Source organism: Neofelis nebulosa, chromosome 8 (assembly GCF_028018385.1).
Source record: "Neofelis nebulosa isolate mNeoNeb1 chromosome 8, mNeoNeb1.pri, whole genome shotgun sequence".
NCBI classification, from domain to species: domain Eukaryota; kingdom Metazoa; phylum Chordata; class Mammalia; order Carnivora; family Felidae; genus Neofelis; species Neofelis nebulosa.
Window position 1 is genome coordinate 82001348 of NC_080789.1, and position 22515 is coordinate 82023862.

The window sequence follows — 22515 nt, forward strand, 5'->3', positions numbered from 1 at the left end:
TGCTTGAGATTCTCCCTCTCTCTTTGCCCCTACCCCGCTCACAATCTCTCTGTGTCTCTCAAACTTAACAAAACGAAACAAAAAAAAACTAAGAGTGTTCATAGAGCTAGTAAAATTAGGAAATTTTCTTAAGATGTAAAAGGATTTGTGAAGAACATCAAATTGAATGAACTCCAATCTAAACTCGTTCTTGACATGGAAAGTTTAGCCATGGAATATATGGTTGAGAGATTTTCTAATACAAAAAACACCTATACCAAATTCTATACCGCATACAGAAACTATAAAGGTATCAAAACACATCCATAACACTTTCCCGAGGATGTTCTGAGATGAAGGGACTGTGTAGGCTAGGGACAAGGAAAAGAGAAGACATCCTACAATAGATATACTTTTTGAATTATGATAAGGTGCCGCTCATTTAAAACTAAATTGAAAAAATTCTAACATCAGCTATTCCCACTAAAATCTGCCCAGGACATCCTTTGGGAAGCAACCTATATGGAAATGGCTATGTATGGACACAGGATGAGTCTGGCACTCCACTGGACATTTCCTTGGTTAATTTCTACTAACTGGAAACAAACATGAAGTGACTTAGGCAGACATATTCTATAAGGGCAGAACCAGTATATATTAAGTTATGAAGGAAAGAAACACCTAAAGATTGGTGAGAAAGTTTCCAAAGCATATTATACATTTTTCTAACTTTAAAAATCTTCATCTTCGGGGCACCTGGGTGGCTCAGTGGGTTAAGCGTCTGACTTCAGCTCAGGTCATGATCTTGCGGTTTGTGGGTTCAAACCCCGTGTCAGGCTCGGTGCTGACAGCTCAGAGCCTGGAGCCTACTTTGGATTCTGTGTCTCCCTCTCGCTCTGCCCCTCCCCTGCTCATGCTCTGTCTCTCTCAAAAATAAATAAACATTGGGGCGCCTGGGTGGCTCAGTTGGTTGAGTGTCTGACTTCGGCTCAGGTCATGATCTCGCGGTCTGTGAGTTCGAGCCCCGCGTCGGGCTCTGTGCAGACAGCTCAGAGCCTGGAGCCTGTTTCGGATTCTGTGTCTCCTTCTCTCTCTGACCCTCCCCCATTCATGATCTCTGTCTCAAAAATAAATAAATGTTAAAAAAATAAATTAAAAATAAATAAATAAACATTAAAAATTTTAAAAAAATCTTGATCTTCAAAAAAAAATCCTTTATATTTCTATCAGGAATATCATATTTAAATTCAGCTGTTCAGGGGTGCCTGGGTGGCTCAGTCAGTTACATGTCTGACTCTTGATTTCAGCTCCAGTCATGAACTCATGGTCATGAGATGGAGCCCTGAGTTGGGCTCTGTACTGGGTGTGGAGCCTGCTTAAAATTCTCTTTCTTCTTCCCTCTGCACCACTCCCTCCCCCCCCCCCCCCCCCAATAAATACATACATACAGCTGCTCAAATAAAAGAAGGGCCTTTTAGGGGCGGCTGGGTGGCTCAGTCAGTTGAGCGTTCGACTTGGTTTCAGCTCAGGTCATGTTCTCAGGGTTCGTGAATTTGAGCCCCACGTCAGGCTCTGCATTGTAAATGCAGAGCCTGTTTGGGATTCTCTCTCTCTCTCTCTCTCCCTTTCTCTGCCCCTCCCCTGCTCTCCCTTCCTCACTGTCTCTCAAAATAAATAAGTTTTCAAAAAATTAGAAGAGGGGCACCTCGGTGGCTCAGTTGGTTGAGCGTCCGACTTCAATTCAGGTCATGATCTTCCGGTTTGTGAGTTCGAGCCCTCCATCGGGCTCTGTGCTGACAGCTCAGAGCCTGGAGCCTGCTCTGGATTCTGTGTCTCCTCCTCTCTCTGCCCCTCCCCTGCTCATACTCTGTCTCTGTCTCTCAATAATAAACATTAAAAAAAAATTTTTTTTTAAATTAGAAGAAAAAAAAAGGTTAGAGAGGGAGGGAGCCAAAACATAAGAGACTCTTAAAACTGAGAACAAACTGAGGGTTGCTGGGGGGTGGGAGGGTGGGTAATGGGTATTGAGGAGGGCACCTGTTGGGATGAGCACTGGGTGTTGTATGGAAACCAATTTGACAATAAATTTCATATTTTAAAAAAATTAGAAGAAAAAGGGACAAGTGTGTGTGTGTGTGTGTGTGTGTGTGTGTATAAAGAATCTTTCTGCTTAATCATTCTGCGGCTTAAAGGCCAGGAGTCATAGCACAAGATCAAGACACTTATCACCTCCTGGGGGCAGGCAGGATAAGCCAATGACATGGCCATATTTTCCATGTCAAATAAACCTCTAGACCAGTAAATCTGAAAACCCATGCATGTGTAATGATGAGAACAGAAATGTCAAAGCATCAACTGATAGCTCATAATAGTAACTGGCTAATGTTCAGAGAACAGAATCCTGAAGGAATAGGATATGAAGTAGATGACTTTGAAGGTGGTGGTGACGGGGGAACAGATCCCATGGCATAGGAGGTGAGTGCAGTAGGTGGTGTAAGTTTAGCATTAAAGACAAGCTTTGCTCTGTACATTGGAAAGTACCTACCCCGTCTCTACTTTCATCATCCCACACCAAGACACAGTTACTTGTGCAACTTATTTTTGTATTAAGGGAAATGTGGTGTAATAGAGAGTCCCGTGTGTTTACAACTGGAAGCAAACTGAAGAAAGTCTGTGTCCTACTCAAGCAAAGTAGAAAGGACAAATGCAGCTTAGACAAATAGATCTCTTTACTTACCTTAAGGATTAAGTGTCTGAGCTCATTATCCTGAATAAATGAAGGTCTATAATTATCTCCTGCATAAGAATTAGTCATACCTAAAAATAAATCCAAAAGTTATGGAAAATAGTGTAGAGTTGGAAACGTAGTAAGTGCTCAGTGAACATTAGCACTGTTGCTCCTGCCAATATTGAAAATGGTATTTTCTCTTTTAGCACTAAGACCTTATTGTGATCATTATTTCATTATTACTAGATTAAAATGTCCTGCTTTTATGCTGTAAATTCTTAGAACTACTTATTCCCTTATACTTAGATGTGTAGACAGTAGGAGCTGTATTTAAAAAGAGTAATATCTCTAACACTACAACATGCAACAATATTCAACAATCTAGTTATTTCTGTAATTTCTTAGCTTATTAAAACTGATCATGTGAATTACCCCAAAGAGGAAAACTGTGGAATTTTAAACCATTTCTATGGATTCATAAAATTTTCCATATAGCTCTTTAAAAATCATAGGGAGACTTCTGATAATATACAAATATGTATAAAATATAAACGAAATAATTCAAGCCCTAAGCACAGAGTATATTGTATTAAAATAACTGAACAGCTGGCAAAATAAGGAATCAGCAGGTCAAAACCTAGGTCAAAGTTTGAATGAGAGAAAGTAAGGGAAGCACCAAATCACATTTGCCCTGAAGGCATCTACCCACCTTGACAGGAGAAAGCCCTTTCTGGCCACAAGGGGGCGCAGGGGACAGTCCACCAAGCCTAGGTGCCCAGTCTCCAGATAACCTCCAGGCAAGGGTGATTCACAGGTAAATGAACTTTCCCTCCCTTTTCTTCTCAACATCCCTAACCCCAAGCCTTCTTCCTGAGGATTGCAAGAAAAGTTGCTTTTCCAAGAGAAAGATGGGTTAATGCCCTGAGAGGGTCCTCCCCTCTACCGTGAGATATTTTAACTACATACTGGTCCTTGGATGGATTTGCAGCTCAAACTCACAAAATACCTAAGTGATGGAGGAGGAGGGGAAATAAAAAACACCTCATGGTATGATTTGATAACGTTTTCTCAGATTGGTAGCACCCTTATGAGTGTTGCATAAGTAAACGAAAACCTGTCAGGGGTACCTGGGTAGCTCAGTCAGTTGAATGACCGACTCTTAATTTTGGGTCAGGTCATGATCCCGGGGTGATGGGATCGAGCCCCATGTGGGGCTCTGTGCTGAGCATGGAGCCTGATTAAGATTTTCTCTCTCTCTGTCTCTCCCCAGATTTCATGCTCTCTTAAAAAAAAAAAAAATCTATTTTTCAGAATCTATCTTCTAGATAGGCCACCAAGAATTCCCTCAAACGATTTCTTGTTATAATTACTACACAGCAACCTGGTGGGAGGAAGTTGAGAAAGAGCTGAAAGATACAGACTGCGTTCCAGGCCAGGGTACAGCAATACATCAATTTGAGCAAAGCAGTGATATATGCTTGTCTGGCTTGAAGCAAGGTTGGCAGAGGGATGCTGGGGAAACCCTGTCAGGGTAAATTGGCCAGAATAGGCGAGCCCTGACAGTGAGTGAGGACGTGCTCTTGAGAAAATGAGGGGAGCAAGGGCAGAGCTAAAGCTAGGGTGAGGTGTGTTAATAAAATGCATGCCGTGACATTCTGTACATGTGCCAATGAGGGATAATGAATTTGGATTCTCAGATTTCTGCTGGCAAAAACCAATGAGGAAACATGATTGCTCACCTTTATGATAGTGTTCATTAGGTTAAAATGATCGAAATCTCAGTAACTATTCCTCCCCCTCCTCCTCTTACCCCCAACTCCAACATGAGTAAACACTGTGCTTGTCCTTTATATATATTATTCTTTACTCTTAACAACGACCCTATCAGGTAAGTGCATTATCCCTGTTACAGATACAGAAGCTGAGGATTAGAATGTTAAATAATGGGAGTAAGTCACACAGCTCTTAAGTCAAAGAGCCAAGACGTGAACCCAGGAGGTTTACTTCTGGGACTATATGCATGTACCACTGTACCCTACTGGGCCCCAGTGTTATGATTGCACACATATAATGCCCACAGTTTCTCTGAAGGTACATGATGAAAAGAAGGGCTACTCTAAGTGTGGTCTGCGGACCAATGTCAGCAGCAAACTGTGGCAGGTGAGTACAGAAACTAAGAACAAGCATTTAGACGCTTATGGAATCGACACTGTTGTGGATCCCAGCCCTGATCCTTTTTCCAGTAATTAAGTGTATTTCACAATGGATGGGAGTGGATAACACTTGTCCTCCACCCAGCTAATTTGAGAAGCACTGTTGAGAGTATAGTACAAAAAATTATTCGCCATCCTTCTGTCTTTAAAGTAATTATGTAGGGACCCAAATAACACGATCCACCTGCAGCCCTCTGATGATTCCGTGTCTAGGCTTTTGTGGTGCAAGCTGGGGGTATATGCTGGTAAATGCCCTGGAATGCAGACAGACCCAGTGGCCTTAAGTCCTCTCACTTGTGGGCAGCACTGACTAAAGGGTATGCTCAGGATGTGCGAGGAGTACTTGATCACTGCATTTCAGCTTACAAGGGCCCAGGGCAAAAACCTGTGCTCCATGCCACAGAATCTGCTCTGGATTTAGACAGTGTCTCATCCCCACGGAGCTTCTATTGCTGCTCCTGTCACTCATACTTCCACTGTAGCATTTATCACACTAGGTTTTAATGATCTCTGCCGGGGTCTGTTGCTCTTGCTTACCGTGAACCCCTAGAGCATAGAGATCTTGCTTCCTTTTCAAGTTCCCAGCATAGACAGGAAGCTACTTGCTGCCCAGTGCATGATTGTTGAATTAATCGATAGATTTGTGGCTTTTCCCTTAGGTCCTCCTCCCTCAGGGCCTTACAAATGTGAAAATTGTTGGGTAATTTTAGGGTTGCAATCAAACAACCTCAGTTGAGCCTGCAAATGTTCACTGCCAAAAGACTTAAAGGAAATATTGCATACAACTTATGCAAGATCTAGTTGTGGGTAAAAGAGAATCTTATTTCACAACAGTTATGAAAATGAGACCTCCAGTCACACTCCCAAAAGGAAGCCTGCCAAGCAGTATCCCCACGCTTGTGCCATTCTGTATGGCATTGAAGGGATCAAGGCTCTACGTTCTTTTCCCCACCGCCTGCTCTTCGGATCTGCACACAGTCAGCTGGTTGGAGTAGAGAAGCCACTGTTCTACCACATGTGGAAATCTAAGGAAGGTGATTGAAAGTACTATTTTTTGTTAAAGGGACTTCTTAGGCAGAAAAGAAGGGGCTATAACTAGAACATTATGAAAGAAAAATATTTCACTGGTAAAAACAACTATGTAGTGGGGTGCTTGGGTGGCTCAGTCGGTTGAGTGTCCGACTTCAGCTCAGGTCACATTCTCGCGGTCCGTGAGTTTGAGCCCCGCGTTGGGCTCTGGGCTGATGGCTCAGAGCCTGGAGCCTGCTTCTGATTCTGTGTCTCCCTCTCTCTCTGCCCCTCCCCTGTTCATGCTCTGTCTCTCTCTGTCTCAAAAATAAATAAAATGTTAAAAAAAAAAAAAACAACTATGTAGTAAAGGTAGTGGATCCACCACTTATAAAACTAGAATGACAGTTATAAGACAAAGGTAGTAAAATTATATCTATAAAAATCAAAGGATACACGAAATAAAAAAAGATGTAAACTGTGACATCATATATATAAAATGTGGAGAGGGGGAGTACAAATGTAGTGCTTTTAGAATGTGTTCAAAGTTAACTGACCGTCACCTTAATATAGGCTGCTCTATACTAGGATTTTATATATGAAACTCACGGTCACTACAACCAAAAACCTATAATACATACACAGAAAATAAAGGGAAATAAATCTAAGCATGACACTAAAGAAAGTCATCAAATCACAAGGGAAGGGACCAGAAGAAGAAGAAAGGAATGGAGAAGAACTACAAAAACAACCTGAAAACAATTTTTAAAATGCCAATATGTACCTATCAATAATTACTTTAAATGTAAATAAACCTAATGTTCCCATCGAAAAACATAGAGTGACTCAATGGGTAACAAAACAAGACCCAACTATATGCTGCCTACAAGAGACTCACTTCAGAGCTAAAGACACAGACTGAAAATGAAGGAATGGAAAAAGATATTCCATGCAGATGAAAGCAAAAGAAAAGATGGGGTAGCAATATTTATATCAACAAAATAGACTTCAAAACAAATAACAAGAAACTAAGAAGGCCATTACATAATAATAAAGGGAATGCTCCAACAAGAGGATATAAAAATTGTAAATACCTATGCATCCAACATAGGAGCACCTAAATACACAAGGAAAACATGAACATACATAAAGGGAGAAGTTAACAGTAATACAATAATAGTAGAGGACTTTAACACCCTACTTATATCAACAGATAAATCACCTAGACAGAAAATAACAAAACAGTGGCTTTGAATGACAGAGTACAACAGATGGGCTTAACAGATATACATACACAAAACATCCCATCCAAAATAACAATACAGATTCTTTTCAAGTGCACATGAAACATTCTCCAGGATAGATCACGTTAGGCCACAAAACAAGTCTCAATAAATTTAAGAAGACTGGAAAAAAAAAAAAAAAAAAAAAAAAAAAAGAACCTGAAATCCTATCAAACATCTTTTCTGACTACAATAGTATGAAACTAGAAATCAATTAAAAAAAGAAACCTGGAAAAACACAAATGTGTAGAGGCTAAAAAAACACACTACTAAACAACCAATGGGTCAACAACTCATAGAGGAAAGGAAAAAATACATGGAGATAAATGAAAATGTAAACAATGGTTCAAAATCCCTGAGATGTATCAAAAGTAATTCTAAGAGGGAAGTTTATAGTGATACAGACCCACCTCAAGGAAGAAGAAAAATCTCAATCTAACTTTATACCTAAAGGAGCTAGAAAAAGAACAAACAAAACCCAAAGTTAGTAAAAGGAAGAAAATGATAAAGATCAGAGTGGAAATAAATGAAACACAGACCAAACAAACAAAAAATAAACAAACAAAAAAAAAAACAACAACCAGAAAAGATCAATGAAACTATGAGTTCATTCTTTAAAAAGATAAAATTGTTAAAACTTTGGCCAGATTTATCAATAAAAAGAATCAAACAAAATCAGAAATGCAAGAGGAGAAGTTACAACCAACACTACAAAATTGCAAAGGATTAAAAAAGAGTAGAACAAAAAATTCTATGCAAACAAATTAGACAAACTAGAAGAAATGGATACATTTCTAGAAACCTACAATCTTCCAGAAATGAATCAGGAAAAAAGAATCTGAACAATTACCAGCAATGAAATTGAGTCGGTAGTCAAAAAATTCTCAATAAACAAAAGTCCAGGGCCAGATGGCTACATCACTGAATTCTACCAATCATTTAAAGAAGAATTAATATCTACCTTTCTTAAATCATTCCAAAATATAGAAGAGAAAGGGAAACTTCCAAATTCATTCTATGAGGTCAGCGTTACCCTGATTGCAAAACCAGATAAAGACACTACAGAACAAGAAAATTACAGACCAATAGCCCTGAAGAACACAAAAATCCTCAACAACATACTACCAAACCAAATTTAACAATACATTAAAAGGATCATTCACCATGATCAAGTGGGATTTGTTCCAGAGATGCAAGGATGGTTTGGTATCTGCAAATTAATCAAAATACACCATGTTATAAAATGAAAGATAAAAATCATATGATCACCTCAACAGATGCAGGAAAAAGCATTTGGCAAACACAATATTTAGATAAACTCAGCAAAGTGGGTACAGAGGGAACATAACATAATAAATGCTATAAATGACAAACCCAGAGCTAACTTCATCCTTAGTGGTAAAAAGCTGAAGGCTTTTCCTCTAAGATCAGGAAGGAGATGAGGATGCTCATTCTTACTGCTTTTATTCACCACAGTACTGGAAGTCTTAGCCACAGCAATCAGATAAGAAAAAGAAAGAAGAGGCATCCAAACTGGTGAGGAAGGAGTAGAACTGTCACTATAAGCAGATGACAAAATACTATACAGAGAAAATCCTACAGACTCCACCAAAAAACTATTAGGACTAACAAATGAATTCAGTGAAGTTGCAGGATACAAAATCAATATACCAAAATCCATTGCCCCTCTATACACTAATAACTAGCAGAAGGAGAAATTAATAGAACAATTACATTTAGCATTGCATCAAAAATAATAAAATACCTAGGAATAAATTTGACCAAGGAAGTGGAAGAACTATACTCTGAAAACTGTAAGACATTGATAAAAGACTTGGAAGATGACACAAATGCAAAAACGTACTGTGTGCACTTCAGATAAAGCTTTTAGTGAAACCAAGGTTTTCGATATCTAGAGTCGTGTTCTCTCCACATACAGAATATCAGCAAGTATCAAGATTGATGCCTATAAAAAACTGATGCCTATAAAGCTGAAAGACACATCTGTACAGAATCTCAGTAGCCAATAACAACAGAACGAATGAATCAAGTACCTTGACTACAGGGAGGACTTCACAAATCCAAGTGTGGAAGCCACTTCCAAACTCACCTTTTAAAGATCTCACGTGTTGGACAGCCATTCTTAAAACCGTCAGTTTGTCCAGTCTACGTGCCACGGGATTGCACTGAGGGATCATTGCAGACAGTTCTTCAATCAGGTTATTCATTTTATCTCTCCTCCGCTTTTCAGTTTGACTATGAGCTTCTCTAAGAAGGAAAAGAACCTCCTTTATTTTAACAATGAGCAGACCCACGGTTCCCCCAGAGGCACCAGCTGGAGCCAGAGGAGGCCCCCAAGCACACGCGATCCTAGCTCCCAACTCTGGCCCTACACTGGCAGTTCAGGGAAGAGGAGGGCGCTGCTGAGCACAGGGACGGTGCCCATTCACGGAGCTTTCACCCCACCAACTACCCCTGCTCCTTCCTCCCTATCTTATTTCTGCAAGCCTTCAAGAATTAAGATGTGTCTGAGAACCACGCGGGTAGTTTTATAACTTCCTGTCTTCAGAGGAAGAGTTGAATAGCCTTCCATTGCAGCTCACTCCTCCCGGGTATTATCATCAGCAGTTATCAGCATCTTTTTTTTTTTTTTTTTTTTTAATGTTTAGTTTTGAGACAGACAGAGACAGAGAAGGGGAGGGATGGAAAGAGGGAGATGCAGAATTCCAAGCAGGCTCCAGGCTCTGAGCTGTCAGCACAGAACCCAACACGGGGCTCAAACTCATAAGCTGTGAGATCATGACCTGAGCCGAAGTTGGAAGTTTAACCGACTGAGCCACACAGGAGCCCCTGCAGTTATCAGCATTTTAAGGTCACTCTCTTCCACAGCTCCTTCCCATGGGGCTACAAGTGTGTGCAAATCTCTCCATCCAGGGGGCGGGGGGGAAACAACCTTTTCCCAATTCTAGGGACTTTTTTCCTTGCCATCTTCCCTTCTCAGCCAGCTTCCTGGGAAGAACACCATCTCCACTATGTCTTTCAAATCACAGGCTTTCCATCTATTAAAATCAACCTCCCAGAGACACTGACCCACTGAAACTATTTCTAGTGTCCTTATTTTATGCAGTTGCTTGCTGATCCCTAACTTGAATTTGACAGTACTGACATTTCTTATTCTTTTCCCGGCTTCTGGGACCATTCCTGCTCCTCCATCCTCCTGCTCAGCTCAGTCCCCTTAGTCTCTTTATCAGCTCTTCAATCTTTAAACAGTGGTGTCCCCAAGATTCCCTGTTTGGCTATACTCTTTCCTCACCTTACAGCTTCACCCTGAGATACCTCCTTTCTGCAAAGACTTTACAATTGTACATAAGCTGCTTACTACGAAATCCCTACCTCATTCATACCTCACCCAGGCCCCGACCTTCAGAACTTGAATTACACACCTATGTGATTCACAAGCGCCTTAAGCCTCAAGTAATCCCACACTGAATACATTCTTTGCAATTTGCCCCATTTTATTTCTCCTTCCTCCATTACCCCTGATTTACTCCTTCTATAGAGTTTAACTTGGTTGCTGACATCACTAGGGTCATTCTAAACCCTTCCTTCTTTACTCTGAGGAACCACATAATCACAAATTCCTATAGGTTCTAGTTCTTAAATATGTCTTCTCTTCCTCTCCATCCATCGGTCGCCACCTTAATTCATTAGGCGATAGCTCACTGCACTATCCCCAAAAGCCTTTTAACCTGCTATACTTTCTAGTGTCTTCCTCTTCCAGTCTATACAAACCGCCGCTTCCAAAGTTATTCTAAAACAAATGAAGTCATCGAATTCCACCGCATAAAGCTGCTAAATACATTTCCACTGCCTAAGAGGAAGAGCCAAACTCCCTAATGACATCTCAAGGTTCACCATGCCCTGGCTTGTGCCCTCAGTCAGTTCCATCTCTCCATGCTTTCCCTACCTCTCCAAGTGTTATTTAGTAGCAACGCCAAATGACTTGCTAGTCCTCAAACACGCCAAGTCCTCTCACATCTCCACTGACTTGCTCTTTACTAGGCTTAGAATATCCTTCCCTTCTATATTCATAGAAAAATCCTACTTCTTCTTCAAAACCCAGCTCGGTTATTCTCCCGAAAACTTTCCATGACTACTGCATGATTAATCACTTCCCTCTCTCCACTACCTTAGTACCTTTTATACTGTTACCGTATGTCACCAAACCTAAGCCACCATCTGTTGGAAATTCAGTGTTAATACATCAGAAGGCAAGAAAAACATTGCCAATTAGCAGGAAGATGCCATTGATAAGACATTTTACACAGCTGGGAAAATGTAGGGGAATAATGTGGATCTTACATTTCAAGAATTAGGCTATTTTACTCTTCACGCTTAACTGTAAGCATTTGTCTGTTTCTCTTAGAATACTCAGATCATGGCAACTCCAGAATTTCCACGTAAGAAGAGTTTTCAAAGGACAATCTGATGGGTAAGAAGTAGGAGACTTGCTTGGAGCTATTTCTATAACAACTTTATTTTCTAAAAATTTTTTCATGTTTATTTTTGGGAGCAAGAGGCAGACAGAGCGTGAGTGGGGGAGGGGCAGAAAGAGAGAGGGAGACAAAATCTGAAGCAGGCTCCAGGCTCTGAACTGTCAGCACAGAGCCTGATGCAGGGCTCAAACTCATGACCCACGAGATTATGACCTGAGCTGAAGTCGGACATTTAACCGACTGAGCCACCCAGGCGCCCCTACGGCAACTTTAAATTAGATGAAAGAAAATGTAATTTTTCTACATAAAAGAGTGGGGGAGGGGAGAACACTGAAGGAGGCTGATGGAGATAATACTTCCGTCTCCCCCAACCATTCACACTTGGGTAATGCCATTCCTGGGACAAACTATGTCCTTTTGAGTGAACGGGATGGAATTAAAATTATATGTGTATTCACATAAAATTCAGTTATGCACTCATACTTTGGTCTATTCACGAGTAATTTTTAGATTAAAATTTAATGGTTAGAAGAATGTTATAGTTATCCTCATGTTAGAATGATCACCTCTTGTTTCTACTGGTATTACCCACCAGCACGGGCAACAGCAATGGACAGAGATGCCCGATGCCACGGCTGTACAGCAGACAGGGTGCTCTCAAAGCTGTGGGTTAGAGACAGGTGAGGACAGGTGGGACCAAGGCCACTGTGGAGAACAATGAATGATGACGATAGGAACCAGGGAACCCAGAGGAAGGCACAATAGCTAGCATTTGAATAAAGTTTTCTTCAAGGAGATGCACTTGACAAGACATCTGGACGATCCTATGAAGGAAAGGCATGCTTCCCAGAGGCTGGTGCTCACTTCATAATGGAGCAGCAGGGCTCTGGCTCTTAATTCTGTGTACTGTTATTGCCACTCTGACCCATGCCAGAGTTTTGTAAATCACATCAAAAGCCAGAATAAATGAAGAAAAAGCAACACTGAGATGCGGCCAGGTGGCCAGATCTAGAAAAGTTTCTGTTGATGTTGAGACTACGTTGAAACAACTGACAGAGAATTTTACGACGATGAATTCCTAACCATCAGAAGCTCCTCATAAGTAATCATTTGTTTATATTTTGTTTATATTTGTTTATATATTTGTTTATATTTGTTTATATAAGGAACCCACTCTTCTCTAGTGCTTAAGTGAAATATTTTAATAAACAGCTCTTGTAAGAAAAATTTAGAGGCATCTTAAGACAAAATGTTATTCAAGTAGATAGAAAAGAAAGTAGATAGAAAAACCTCATATTCGTGAACCAATTCTGTCTTGATGTTGCCTTTCACTTTGGCTAAAGGTTTGCATGTGCAGCCTTTTCCACCCACCACGTGCCAATCTCACAATTTAATGTACCTGAAGGACTTCATTTGTACGTGTTGTTCACCATCTTCCTTTCTACAAAAAAGCAGGATAAAATGTCAAACGACATGAAACAGATTTTATTTAATTCTTGAAAGAGAAATAAATGTGAGATTAAGTACCATCATCCTAATTCCTGTTCAGGGTTTAGTTACGAATGCTACCCTGAGCTCCTAATGACCAGAAATGATTATCACTGTTGACACAAACGGTGGTTCTCCTCCAGAGGCTACAGGCACATGATCCCCAACAGGGTGACAGCTGACAATGAACAATAATTGGTGCTCTACTTAAAAATGATCTCATGCCAATCCTGAGAAATAGAATTTTAATATGAATAATGTTAAATAGAATAATTTTTAAACAATTGATGGCTTTACCAAAAATTTTACGGCAGGTGTATGAAAATAGCCTAAAAATGAATTAAGAATTTCAGACCTTTAAACAAAAGGAATTTATTTTGTTAAAATTCATCTGGATGATGGGGGCGCCTGGGTGGCGCAGTCGGTTAAGCGTCCGACTTCAGCCAGGTCACGATCTCGCGGTCCGTGAGTTCGAGCCCCGCGTCAGGCTCTGGGCTGATGGCTCGGAGCCTGGAGCCTGTTTCCGATTCTGTGTCTCCCTCTCTCTCTGCCCCTCCCCCATTCATGCTCTGTCTCTCTCTGTCCCAAAAATAAATTAAAAATGTTGAAAAAAAAAAAAAAATTCATCTGGATGATGAAAAATATCACTGAAGACTAGAAAGTCTGATCACTTGCCAATAACATTAATATTCACAGTAGCAGGGCGCCTGGGTGGCTCAGTCGGTTAAGCATCCGACTTCAGCTCAGGTCACGATCTCGCGGTCAGTGAGTTCAAGCCCCACGTCGGGCTCTGGGCTGATGGCCCAGAGCCTGGAGCCTGCTTCCGATTCTGTCTCCCTCTCTCTCTGCCCCTCCCCCGTTCATGCTCTGTCTCTCTCTCTGTCTCAAAAATAAATAAACGTTAAAAAAAATTAAAAAAAAAATTCACAGTAGCATATTCCCTAGCAGACTATGCCAAATGTATATATATGTGTGGGAATATATACATACATGTATGTTTGTGTATGTATGTGTATGTGTTATTCATTAAGAAATGGAGTCACCAGACCACTACTAAAATGAAATATACTGATGGTGACAGAATACTTTCCACATTAAAAAATCATGCAGGCTGAGTAGTTTTTAAAATATATATATTTCAAAGAGCCTAAATGTCCACCAACTGACGAATGGATAAAGAAGATGTGGTTTATATATACAATGGAATACTACTTGGCAATGAGAAAGAATGAAATCTGGCCATTTGTAGCAACATGGATGTAGCAACTGGAGAATGTTATGCTAAGTGAAATAAGTCAGGCAGAGAAAGACAGATACCATATGTTTTCACTCATATGTGGATCCTGAGAAACTCAAGAGAAGATCAGGGGAGAAGAGAAGGGGGAGGGGAAAAAAAAACTTACAGAGGGAATAAGGCAAACCATAAGAGACTCTTAAATACTGAGAACAAACTGAGGGTTGATAGGGGTTGGGGGGGAGGGGAAAGTGGGTGATGGGCATTGAGGAGGGCACCTGTTGGGATGAGCACTGGGTGTTGTATGGAAACCAATTTGACAATAAATTTCATATTAAAAAAATAAAATAATAAAATGGAAAAAAAATAAAAAATATGTATTTTAAGAAATATATTTCCAAATGTATCAATACAAACAGACAAAAAAACAAAAACCTCTTAAATACAGAGAACAAACTGGTGGTTGCCAGAGGGGAAGTGGATGAGAAGATTGGCAAAATAGGTGAAGAGAATTAAGAGGTACAAAATTCCAGTTATAAAATATAAATAAGCCACAGAGATGAAAAGTACAGCATGGGGAACATCATCAATAATATTATACTAATGTTATGTGGTGACAGATAACTACATTTATGATAGTGAGCACTGAATGTGTGAATTGCCAAATCACTATGTTGTACACCCAAATCTAATATAACACTGTATATCAACTGAACTTCAATAAGGAAAAAAAAAACTTAAATGAGATTTAAAAAATATTCAATAGAAAGTGATACACACAGAAGTGTAAAAAACAAAAAAACAAAAATAAGCCCAATATAAATATGACTGAGACTGCAAAGAATGCCAAACAATAGAACAAAATAAACATTAAAACTATAATTCCAAGAAGATATAAAGAAATGGAAAGACATTCCCTGCTCATGGATTGGAAGAATAAATATTGTCAAAATGTCAATACTACCCAAAGCTATCTACACATTCAATGCAATCCCAATCAAAATTGCACCAGCATTCTTCTCGAAACTAGAACAAGCAATCCTAAAATTCATATGGAACCACAAAAGGCCCCGAATAGCCAAAGTAATTTTGAAGAAGAAGACCAAAGCAGGAGGCATCACAATCCCAGACTTTAGCCTCTACTACAAAGCTGTCATCATCAAGACAGCATGGTATTGGCATAAAAACAGACACATAGACCAATGGAATAGAATAGAAACCCCAGAACTAGACCCACAAACGTATGGCCAACTCATCTTTGACAAAGCAGGAAAGAACATCCAATGGAAAAAAGACAGTCTCTTTAACAAATGGTGCTGGGAGAACTGGACAGCAACATGCAGAAGGTTGAAACTAGACCACTTTCTCACACCATTCACAAAAATAAACTCAAAATGGATAAAGGACCTGAATGTGAGACAGGAAACCATCAAAACCTTAGAGGAGAAAGCAGGAAAAGACCTCTCTGACCTCAGCCGTAGCAATCTCTTACTCGGCACATCCCCAAAGGCAAGGGAATTAAAAGCAAAAGTGAATTACTGGGACCTTATGAAGATAAAAAGCTTCTGCACAGCAAAGGAAACAACCAACAAAACCAAAAGGCAACCAACGGAATGGGAAAAGATATTTGCAAATGACACATCGGACAAAGGGCTAGTATCCAAAATCTATAAAGAGCTCACCAAACTCCACACTCGAAAGACAAATAACCCAGTGAAGAAATGGGCAGAAAACATGAATAGACACTTCTCTAAAGAAGACATCCGGATGGCCAACAGGCACATGAAAAGATGTTCAACGTCGCTCCTCATCAGGGAAATACAAATCAAAACCACACTCAGATACCACCTCACGCCAGTCAGAGTGGCCAAAATGAAGAAATCAGGAGACTATAGATGCTGGAGAGGATGTGGAGAAACGGGAACCCTCTTGCACTGTTGGTGGGAATGCAAATTGGTGCAGCCGCTCTGGAAAGCAGTGTGGAGGTTCCTCAGAAAATTAAAAATAGACCTACCCTATGACCCAGCAATAGCACTGCTAGGAATTTATCCGAGGGATACAGGAGTACTGATGCATAGGGGCACTTGTACCCCAATGTTTATAGCAGCACTCTCAACAATAGCCAAATTATGGAAAGAGCCTAAATGTCCATCAATTGATGCAATGGATAAAGAAATTGTGGTTTATATACACAATGGAATACTACGTGGCAATGAGAAAAAATGAAATATGGCCTTTTGTAGCAACGTGGATGGAACTGGAGAGTGTGATGCTAAGTGAAATAAGCCATACAGAGAAAGACAGATACCATATGGTTTCACTCTTATGTGGATCCTGAGAAACGTAACAGAAACCCATGGGGGAGGGGAAGGAAAAAAAAAAAAAAAAAAAAGAGGTTAGAGTGGGAGAGAGCCAAAGCATAAGAGACTGTTAAAAACTGAGAACAAACTGAGGGTTGATGGGGGGTGGGAGGGAGGGCAGGGTGGGTGATGGGTATTGAGGAGGGCACCTTTTGGGATGAGCACTGGGTGTTGTATGGAAACCAATTTGACAGTAAATTTCATATATTAAAAAATAAAAAAAAACCTATAATTCCAGAACATTTTTCTAAAATTTGGAAAAAATCCCGGAATTATATATTGAAAGGATACCATAACCATGTTAGCATGGCCAACAAGGAATCATAATTAAAACTACTTTATTTTTCTTTAAAGTTTATTTATTTATTTTGAGAGAGAGAGCAAGCACGTGCAAGCAAGGGAGGGGCAGAGAGAGAAGACAGAGAGAATCCCAAGCAGGCTTGGTGCTGAGAGTGCAGAGCCCAATGTGGGGCTCGAACTCACAAACTGTGAAATCAAGAGTGGGACACTTAACTGAGCGACCCAGGTGCCCCATAGTTAAAACTACTTTAAAGAAAAGAAAAAAAAAATCACTGGACAACCAGGCAGAAAGGCTAAGTCACTAATAAGGAAAAGAAAACAAGATTGTTAGTAGATTTTTCAACAATTCTTAGTGCCCAAATTTAAGATACTCAAGGAAGGGAAATATGAGTCCAGGATTTTATATCTACCCAAATTGACCTCCAAGTACAAAGCTGCAAACAAACTATTATAAACTTGCCAACTTTCAGGCTACAATGATCCCATGAGCCCTTCCTAAAGAATCTATTAGAAATGGACATTCAGACAACCAAAAGAGTGAAAGACAGCAATGTAAGAATCCATGCTGATCATTAGATATAAATACACCTGTAGAACAAAGCTAATCCATGGTTATAAAGGAGAGAGAGAAAAAGAGGCAAGTTGTTTTCTAAAAATACATATTTAAAAAATATATTTCCAAATGCATCATTTTTCAGGGGGGACTTGAAAAACTCGGAAGAAAGTACCCATAATATCACCTGGAAATTATCATAGTTAGTATTTTACTGTCTCCTTCCAGTCTTTTTCTTAAACATGTATCTAGATACATACAGAAAACAGCTTTGACTATTTAATTTAGATATGGTGTATATGTGTGTATAGTCTATTTATGGAGATGTGTGTTCCATATAGAAATAGAATATATACTATATATGGAATGTATAATATATAGAATATTACATATAATGAATAAAGTTCAGATAATAGTGTATAATTTTTTATAGCTTGTCTTATTCACTTAACATTGTAACACAAATATTTCCCACACCATCAGATATTCTTGGGGAAAAGGACTGAAAATGATTAAACAGCCCATTGGTTAGCTAAACCATAATCTAATCATTTTCTATTACTGGATATTTCAATATTATAAATAATATAGCTAATACTATTGTGGTGCATGCATATTTGATTATTTTTCCCATGATAACCCTTCAGAAATACAATGTTATGGATAACTTTTTTTTATTTTTTTTTTCAACGTTTTTAATTTATTTTTGGGACAGAGAGAGACAGAGCATGAACGGGGGAGGGGCAGAGAGAGAGGGAGACACAGAATCGGAAACAGGCTCCAGGCTCCGAGCCATCAGCCCAGAGCCTGACGCGAGGCTCGAACTCACGGACCGCGAGATCGTGACCTGGCTGAAGTCGGACGCTTAACCGACTGCGCCACCCAGGCGCCCCATGGATAACTATTTTAAGGTTTCTGATTCATCTTGCCAAATTTCCCTCTTGACTCAACAATTATCATTTTCCAAGTTTAGCTTACCTTTGAACTATTATATTTATCTGACATATTTTGAGTTTTTAATATTTTCTTGCTTAAAAATTCATTCTCTCTATAGAAAAATTAATAAACTTTATAAAGAGATGCTTATAAATATGCCAGATAAAAAGAGCCACTAAGATAAAAACTTAAGGGATGCTTTTCCTTCTCACTGTCTGAATAAAAAATAGCTTTCATAGTTGTGGTACTGTGTCAAAAATATTTTAAAATACCTAGGAATAAACCTAACCAAAGATGTAAAAGATCTGTATGCTGAAAACTATACAAAGCTTATGAAGGAAATCAAAGAAGATACAAAGAAATGGAAAAACATTCCATGCTCATGGATTGGAAGAATACTGTTAAAATCTCAATACTACCCAAAGCAACCTACACATTCAATGCAATCCAAATCAAAATTGCACTGGCATTCCTCCCAAATCTGAAACAAACAATCCTAAAATTTGTATGGAACCACAAAAGACCCTGAATAGTCAAAGTAATGTTGAAAAAGAAAACCAAAGTGGGAGGCATCACAATCCCAGACTTTAGCCTGTATTACAAAGCTGTAATTACCAAAACAGTATGGTATTGGCACAAAAACAGACACATTGACCAATGGAATAGAATAGAGAACCTGGAATCAGATCCCCAAATGTATGGCCAACTAATCTTTGACAAAGCAGAAAAGAGTATCCAATGGAAAAAAGACAGTCTCTTTTGCAAATGGTGCTGGGATAACTGGACAGCAACATGCAGAAGAATGAAACTGGACCACTTTCTTACACCATACACAAAAACAAACTCAAAATGGTTGAAAGACCTAAATGTGAGACAAGAAACCATCAAAACCCCAAAGGAGAAAACAGGCAACAATCTCTTTGACCTCAGCCACAGCAACTTCTTACTTGACACATCTGCGAAGGCAAGGGAAATAAAAGCAAAAATAAACTATTGGGACCTCATCAAGATTAAAAGCTTCTGCACTGCAAAGGAAACAATCAATAAAACTAAAAGGCAACCTATGGAATGGGAAAAGATATTTGCAAATGACATATTACATAAAGGGTTAGTATCCAAAATCTATAAAGAACTTACCAAACTCAGCACCATAAAAAAAAAAAAAAACACAAATAATCCAGTGAAGAAATGGGCAGAAGAATGAATAGACACTTTTCCAAAGAAGACATCCAGATGGCCAACAGACACATGAAAATATGCTCAACATCACTCATCATCAGGAAAATAACAAATCAAAGCCACACTGAGATACCCCTTCACACTGGTAAGAGTGGCTAAAATGAACAAACCAGGAAACTATAGATGCTGGCGAGGATGTGGAGAAACAGCAACCCTCTTGCACTGTTGGTGGGAATGCAAACTGGTGCAGCTGCTCTGGAAAACATTGTGAGGTTCCTCAAAAATTAAAAATAGAACTACCCTATGACCCAGCAATAGCACTACTAGGAATTTATCCAAAGGATACAGGAGTGCTGATTCATAGGGGCACATGTACCCCAAAGTTTATAGCAGCACTTTCAACGATAGCCAAATTATCCAAAGAGCCCAAATGTCCATCAATTGATGAATGAATAAAGAAGATGTGGTTTATATATAATATGGAATACTACTTGGCAATGAGAAAGAATGAAATCCTGCCATTTGCAGCAACATGGATGGAACTGGAGGTATTATGCTAAGTGAAATAAGTCAGTCAGAGAAAGATAGATATCATATGTTTTCACATGGGTGGAACTTGAGAAACTTAACAGAAGACCATGGGGGGAAGGCAAAGGGAAAAAAAATAGTTTCAAACAGAAAGGGAGGCAAACCCATAAAAGACTCTTAAATACAAAGAACTGAGGGTTGATGGGGAGGGTGGGGGAGCGGGGAAAATGAGTGATGGGCATTGAGAAGGGCACTTGTTGAGATGAGCACTGGGTGTTATATGTAAGAAGTGAATCGCGGGAATCTACCCCCAAACCAAGAGCACACTGTATACACTATATGTTAGCTAACTTGACAGTAAATTACATTAAAAAAACAAACAAACAAGGAATTCGTAACCAAAGTTTATATATATGTATATATTTTTTCACATATGTTATCTGATTCTCACATTTGAGAATCATGTAGTTGTCACCATCCCCATTTTACAGAGGATGGAATTGAGGCCACTAAGGTTAATGACTGCTCAAGGTCATATACCTAACAGGAGGCTGGTATGTCTTCCATTAAGCCTCTCCTGTTGCTGTCATCATTTCCAGTCTGCTCTGTGATTGGTCTCTGAAGCAAAAAACTAGGTTAGATTAAGTCAGCTTCTTTTCTCTTTTCCCCTTTTAGTCTAACATCATACTTAGGGAATAAAACAGAAAATAATTTTACAGGTGAATGATTTTCTTCCTATTGGTCTGGAACTGTATATGCATACACATTACTTCAATTTCAAAAGACAAACTTTAGCTGTTATGAATCATGCTTTTTTTTGATTATAGATGTTTTGGCAAATGAACTCACTCACTGAATTCACCTCTTTGGTGAAATCCCAACCTACTGTACTTACGAAAGCCAAATATACCACTATTTCATGGTCCCTGGTAGAACAGGAAAAAGGCATGATTGTGTTAGCCAAACAATTCACTTCTTGTTTGCAGCACAAACCTAGGTAATTAGTAAATTTGCTATCTATATTTTTTTCTCCATACTGGCATTTGGTCTATAGTCATATTTTTACATATGGATTTAACAAGCTTTCTGATATCAATAATGTTCGCATTATTTAGATGCACTTTCTTACTGTAGCATCTTATATGATAGAGACATAATTTTTTTCAAAATACAGTGCAAGTTTTCCTTAAAAACTACTTTCACTGCATTTTGAATGAAATGTAGGCCTTCTCCCTACATCAAACAAAGACGAATGAAATTAGGAGCAAATACAATCCAAACATCTCCCCGATTTGCTTCGCTCCATGCCTTCCTCTTTTGAAATCCCTCTTCCTTTGGTTTCTGACATACTCCTACTTCAGAGCCATGTCTTCTCACATTTGTGGTAGGATTCCCTCCTGCCTTTACTGTGTCTAGGCCCAAGTACCCCCAGAGTATATCCTCAGCCCCCAAGTCTTCCCACTCCACACACCTCCCCCAGTGACTGCATCCATGCCAATCCCTGCACTTGTGTCTGTACATTAATGATGTGTGAATCTCTTTCTCCAGACTAGGACTCAACCCTGAGTTCCAGACCCTCACATCCAACTGCCTACTTGAAGATCCCAGAAATAATATATTCTCATTGTGTCCAAAACTGAATTCATCATCTATCCCTCAATCTCAACATATAATACCATCCTCCATGTAGGTAACCAAGTCAGAAAACTTGTTGGACACTTCTTGCATGCCTGCTCTCCCTAAACAACAGTCATTAATTCTCTTTTAAATGTGTCATAATAGGTCTCTCCCTTTTCATGTCCTGCTGTCCAGAGCTACTCTCTTAGACCAATGCTCAGAAAACAACCCCTAGCAAGAACTTCTCAGCTATTTTCTCTGCCTGCTGGATTTTCCCCTTTCAACCCATCCTTCATGCTGTTTTCCATAATGATTCTCTGAAGATGTAACTCTGCTCCACTTTGCACCTGGTAGGATAGCTATATTCTTTTTAAAAATGGAAAATAACAAGTGTCAGCAAGGATATGGAGAAACTGGATCCCTCGCACTTTGCTGGTGGGAATATATAATGGTACAGCCACTGTGGAAAACAGTTGTGGTTCCTCACAAACTAAGCAGAATTACCTTATGACCCAGCAATTCCACTCCTAGGTATACACCCGAAGGAACTTAAAGCAAGGACTCAAACAGATATGTGTACACCAATGTTCATAACAGCATTATTCACAATAGG

At 39.4% G+C, this 22515-nt stretch overlaps 1 protein-coding gene and 1 long non-coding RNA gene across 12 annotated transcripts in view; one reads left to right on the forward strand and one right to left on the reverse strand.

The window, feature by feature from the left end:
* LOC131519833 (uncharacterized) overlaps positions 1-12611 on the forward strand; it is a 110608-nt gene extending 97997 nt beyond the window's left edge. The window contains exons 2-3 of the long non-coding RNA XR_009265816.1: positions 11638-11703; positions 12501-12611. This is a non-coding gene — a long non-coding RNA (uncharacterized LOC131519833). The remainder of the gene's footprint in view (positions 1-11637; positions 11704-12500) is intronic.
* BMAL2 (basic helix-loop-helix ARNT like 2) overlaps positions 1-22515 on the reverse strand; it is a 132233-nt gene that overhangs the window by 50631 nt on the left and 59087 nt on the right. For all 11 annotated transcript variants that reach the window (XM_058743272.1, XM_058743267.1, XM_058743273.1 and 8 more), the window contains 3 exons: positions 13107-13148; positions 9322-9479; positions 2717-2796 (listed from right to left, as the gene is read on the reverse strand). In XM_058743272.1, coding sequence (XP_058599255.1) covers positions 2717-2796; positions 9322-9479; positions 13107-13148 — 280 coding nt within the window. The remainder of the gene's footprint in view (positions 1-2716; positions 2797-9321; positions 9480-13106; positions 13149-22515) is intronic.